At 41.2% G+C, this 5,373-nt stretch overlaps 1 protein-coding gene across 1 annotated transcript; it reads right to left on the bottom strand.

Annotated features, from left to right (window-relative positions):
* Positions 1–1,778: 1,778 nt before the first annotated feature.
* Positions 1,779–4,718, bottom strand: LOC105488656 (transketolase like 2). The gene has a single exon (XM_011752927.3). It carries the CDS (start codon positions 4,418–4,420, stop codon positions 2,543–2,545), a length of 1,878 nt encoding a protein of 625 aa, XP_011751229.1. The 5' UTR covers positions 4,421–4,718; the 3' UTR covers positions 1,779–2,542.
* Positions 4,719–5,373: the final 655 nt, after the last annotated feature.

Genomic DNA, 5,373 nt, shown 5'->3' with positions numbered 1-5,373 from the left:
TCTCCCCTACCAATGTCAGTAAAGAGAATTGGTTCAGTGCCTCCGCCCCTCTCTTATGGGAGGATGGAGAAGATAGTTTTCCTCTAAGAACAGTACACTCTCCCATTCTACCACAAAAATGTGGCAGGACCTTTCTTCCACATCATGACAGTAAAGGCCACCAAAACAGTTAAATACTTCTCAACTTCTCAAATCAAACCCTTTCTGATTGGACTCTGGAGAATTTGGTGATTCCTGTAAAGTCCAGCAAACTGAGATAACTAAGACTCAGTGAGTATTTCACATTACTCTTACATAATTTTAAAATCAGAAATATTGAGTCTTACTTTTTAAAAAATTATATTTTTTTCCCAAATAGGGCTCTCCATTGAATTTCCATGTAGCTTAAGAGCCATTGATACATTTAAATAAGGTAACATAAAATGAAAGTTCAGTGTACTGATTCCTTCTTTTGCTATCTCTGAGGGTCATAGATATCAGGAAATGACTAGGGAGCCATTCACCATGTAAATGATCAGTGTCACTCTCAGATAACTGCAGCCTTTAGAACTGTAAACACAAGCAAGGCAGCTGCCGGTGTCCACAGCTGTCCCTGGAATATCACCAGGTTATTGATAATTTAATAGACCTTCACAGCAAAAACAATGAATAGAAGGCCAGAGTTAAACCAGTGATCATGTTGTTCATCAAAACTACATCTTCATAAACTTTAGCAGTCAAGGGTTAGCATCTGTCAGGATGATTCTCTCCTAAGATTCCCATGGACACTTAAAAGATTTCAGGACAGATTCAAAGCTAGAGAACATTCAATATAACAAAACCGGATATGATTCTTACTTGAAGAATTGTGGACATAAGACTCACCTGCTATTTCTTCTCTCTGGAGCTCATAGCCTATGGTTGATAACCTGTGAAACAGAGTCTTTACAGGAGAGATTACTAAGGTCTTCCCCACCCTGCTACAAAAAATATATATAATTTCTGGTGGTGTCTGAGATTCCATTAGACATAAAGAACCTGATACACTGTCATTATTAAAGGTGTGCTTATGCATGTTTGGTTGGAAACAGATCATTTTACATGCCCACTTTCATAGCATGTACAGAACACATGCCAGTAAATACAATTAAATGGATTTTTTGTGTGTGAAATGTGGGGTAAACATATTTTACTTATTTGCATTTTCTAAATTTCTATAATGATTTTATATCAACTTTTTATTTCTATAAAGTAATTTGTAAATCTTATGAAAAACAGAGCAATTTTCACAATCATTTTACAAAAGAGGAAATCAGCTTAGAGAAAACAGGTAGTAGTAGATGAGAAGAGCCTGGTTTCTCTAATTCCCAGGTTAGTATTAATATTTTTTGACTCTATTATTCCTCCTAAGACAATGATTGCTGAGACAAATTTGTTATGCCCCCAAAGAACTTAATGAGGGTAATAAAAATAAGGAAATAATTACTTGACATAGACACAGAGTAATTTTAATTTAGTGTGGAACCTTGGGTCCATCTGTGATTTGCCTGGACTGGTACTTTCTTGTACTCCAAGCATATATTTACACACTCACAGCCAACAGTCAGGAGTCTGCTTAAGGGATGGCTTTTTAGTCCATACAATCTTCTCTAGTGACTTATCTCCAGCTTCAACCTTTCTCCAGGTTTGCTTCTGGGGGACATGACTCTCTCTGCTTCTCATTTAGACACAAGTTCTCCCTTATTTAGGATTTCATCAGGAAGAAATCAAATCTCACATACACAGCACAGACTAAAGTATCTGATTTTTAAATGCTTTATTACATTGACTTTAGTATCATTAGTAGATGAATATAATCAGATTAATAATCTGGTTTGGCCACAAGGAAAAAACAAAACATTTCTGAAGCTTCACAAAACTATGTGTGTAGTGTGCAAACTAGAACCAGTTATACTTTCATCTCTTCACAGAACACCACAAGCAGTGTGGTGCATCATAAGAGCTTTCACTGCTGCACCATCACCTCCAAACTGTAGAGGGGAGATGAAGGCAAACTTTGGAGGAATTTCCAAGGCAACTGCAGTCAAATATTATTTGTAAAACTGCAGGTATAGGATGGCATTATACAAAAGCTCAAACAGCCTTCAAAACTTTTGACTATTGAAGTCTAAAATTAAATTTCAATTTTTTTAACTTACAAAGAAATCATACTCATTTAAGATATAGTTACCTCTACCTTAATCCTCAACTCAATCAGATATTTGTAGTCTTATCAGAAATATTTGTATTAGATAGTTGTTTTATTTCCTATTCTATTGCTTACAATTTTAAAATTCACATTAATAACTCAGAGTAACATTTATACATAGATTAACAGAAAGGTAAACTTTAATTTCCAAATTAGGAATGAAGAAAGATATTAAATGGCTTTGCTTTAAAAGAAACAGTACAACTGTATAGGTATAAATAATGGTTTTGTAACAATAAGCATGAATTTAATACAAAGATACCAGTGCTTTTGGAGCAAAGCCAATAGACTTGACTTTTTAGAAATAAGCTTAGTTTACTTCATTAAAATAAGTGTTATGGCTGCTATAATGTGTCTGGTACTGATTCCAAACATATCCAGCAATTCACTAGTTTTCCCATGTTGAGGCACTCCTGACACTGCCAGTTGATGAACAAGGATATCAGGCTCCCTGGAGACAGCTGCACAAACAGCTTCTCCAATGCCACCTTCCCTGTAGTGATCCTCCACTGTGATAACTCGGCCGCCTGTGGCTTTTGCACTGGAGATGATGGTGGCGGCATCCAGGGGTTTAATGGTAAATGGGTCGATGACACGGACAGAAATACCTTGTTGAGAAAGATGGTCAGCAGCTGCTAAGGCTTCATGGAGAGTAACTCCAGCTCCAATTACTGTGACTTTATCATTGACACTGTGGCGGACCACCTTGGCCTGGCCAATCTCAAAATTTTCTTGTGGGGTATAAATAACTGCAGTTTCTGGTTGGCTGGTTCGAATGAAGCACATTCCTTTGGTATTGGCAGCTAGATAAACAGCATGCTCTGTTGAGATGGCATCACTTGGATAGAAAACAGTGCAATTAGGAATGCTTCGGAACATGGCTAGATCCTCCAGGGCCATTTGGGAGGGTCCATCTTCTCCAGAGGATACCCCACAGTGGGAACCAATAAGGTTGATATTGGCTTGAGAAATGGCTCCCATTCGGAGCTGATCAAATGCTCTAGTAAAAAAGGCAGCAAAAGCACTAGCAAAAGCAATGGTTCGACCACGTGTGGCACAGCCTAGTGCCACACTTACCATGTTTTGCTCAGCAATAACACACTCTATGAAACGCTCAGGATGTTCCTTCCTGAATATCTCAGAAAAGGTGGAGTTCATTGTGTCACCACTCAGAACAATAACTCTTTCATTTGCACGGCCCAGTTTAGCCAGAGCCAAACCATATGTTTTCTGAGTAGCTATCTTGTCACCAACTTTGTAAGCAGGTGGGGAGGTCATTTTTATATCTGTGATGATGATTTGAGGTGAGTCTTCCACAGGTGGTTTTGGTCTGGGATTCTCATTGGTCTGTATCTGACTCTCAATTAATTTGACAATTGCATCTGCTCTTTCTTTTGGCACTGGCTTTCCATGCCAATTTTCTGCATCCTCAATATTTGGAATACCCCGACCTTTGAAGGTCTTGGCAACTATAGCAGTAGGTTTGTTCTTCACTTGACTTGCTTGCCAAAATACTTGGCACAAGGCTTCCACATCATGGCCATCCACTAAGTAAGTATTCCATCCAAAGGCCTCACAGCAATTCTGGTAGATGTCTGCGCCATGTTCAAGGGGTGCAGGGCCACTTTGTCCCAAGCGGTTCACATCGAAGACCGCCACGAGATTGTCCAAGTTGTAGTGGGAGGCAAAAGCGAAAGCCTCCCACACAGAGCCTTCTGAGGATTCGCCATCTCCCATAAGGCAGAACACCCGGTAACTGGCCTTGTCAAGGTACTTGCCAGTATAAGCCATTCCACATGCAGCACCTAATCCCTGCCCTAGGGACCCTGTTGCCATGTCAACAAACGGCAGTCGGGGAGTAGGGTGTCCCTCCAAGTCACTGTGAAGTTTCCTCAGGTTCAGCAAGTCAGATTCACCGATGTCACCCACCTCCACCCAAGCAGCATAGAGGATGGGAGCAGCATGTCCCTTGGAGAGGATGAACCGGTCATTGTCCGGATGTTCTGGGTCTGTCTGTTTATACTTCATCGTGTGGAAGAAGAGGACAGACACGACCTCCGCTGCACTGCAGCACGACGTGAGGTGGCCAGAACCAGAGGCACACGTGGCCCTGATGGAATGGATCCGCAGGCGGTTGGCGGCGTCCCGCAGCACCTGCACAGTCTTCACATCGGGCTTGGCGTCGTTGGCCATGATCTCTCTTTTGTCGGTTTGGCAAAGCAAATGGCGCCGCAGCACCCCCACAACCCACCGGAGCAGTGCTGTCACGTGACCGCCCCGCCCTCGCCTCGCCTCTGCCTGTGCCTGGAGGCCTGAGCTCAGTCACCAGCGGGGGCGCCCACAACGCAGCTTCCCGTGAGACCCAGGAAGCGGAAAGGTCGCGGTCGTCTGCCCCCTCTGAAGTGCACCGTTCCCCCTCTCTGTCCAAGCCCAACTGAATGGATTTTTAGTATTTACTTTGTCACTTGCATGTTCAACATTAGTAAGCATAATTAAATTTCTTTTTACCTTTCCCTGTGTTATAAATTCAAAACTGGACATTTTTCTGTGTATTATAGGAAGCTATTTGTGAGGCTGTACTTTTTAATGCATTAACACTATATCTGAGACATCACTCTTTTACATCAGAACATTAACAGAAAGGATCCAAAGTCACTTTCAGTCTGACCAGCATGGCAATGCTGTCTCAACAGAGACTTTCTCAGAGAAACTAAGTATCTGAATCTCAGACTTATGGAAAGAAATACAATGACTAATTTGACCAAAATGTACAGGAAGAACAAATCTGAAACCACCCAATGGCAGAATAGAATTGCAACTCCAGTGTGCCCTAAAGTACTATTTCTGTGTTGAAATAATTAGAAGGCTAGTAGGCTGAGGTAGCTTCAGCTCACTGAGTTCTTACCTAAGAAAAGGAAACCCAAATCAGTGTAAATGATAAAAAGGAAATTTAAGCTTAATCAATCAGAAACTGCCAGCTAACTTCTAACTAGGGACTTCCCACTGGGATGACCCAAATAAGGCTAGTAACTCCGCTTTAACCAATTAAATATCTTTCCCTTGTTTCCAAATTCACCCTATAAAAGCCTTCTCCTTGGCTTCTTCATCAGGAGTTACCAGATTCATGAATCACTGAATGGTTAAAT

This window comes from Macaca nemestrina, chromosome 3 (assembly GCF_043159975.1).
Source record: "Macaca nemestrina isolate mMacNem1 chromosome 3, mMacNem.hap1, whole genome shotgun sequence".
In the NCBI taxonomy this organism is placed as follows: domain Eukaryota; kingdom Metazoa; phylum Chordata; class Mammalia; order Primates; family Cercopithecidae; genus Macaca; species Macaca nemestrina.
Note: the sequence above shows the minus strand (reverse complement) of the source record. Positions and strands in the feature narration are given on the sequence as shown.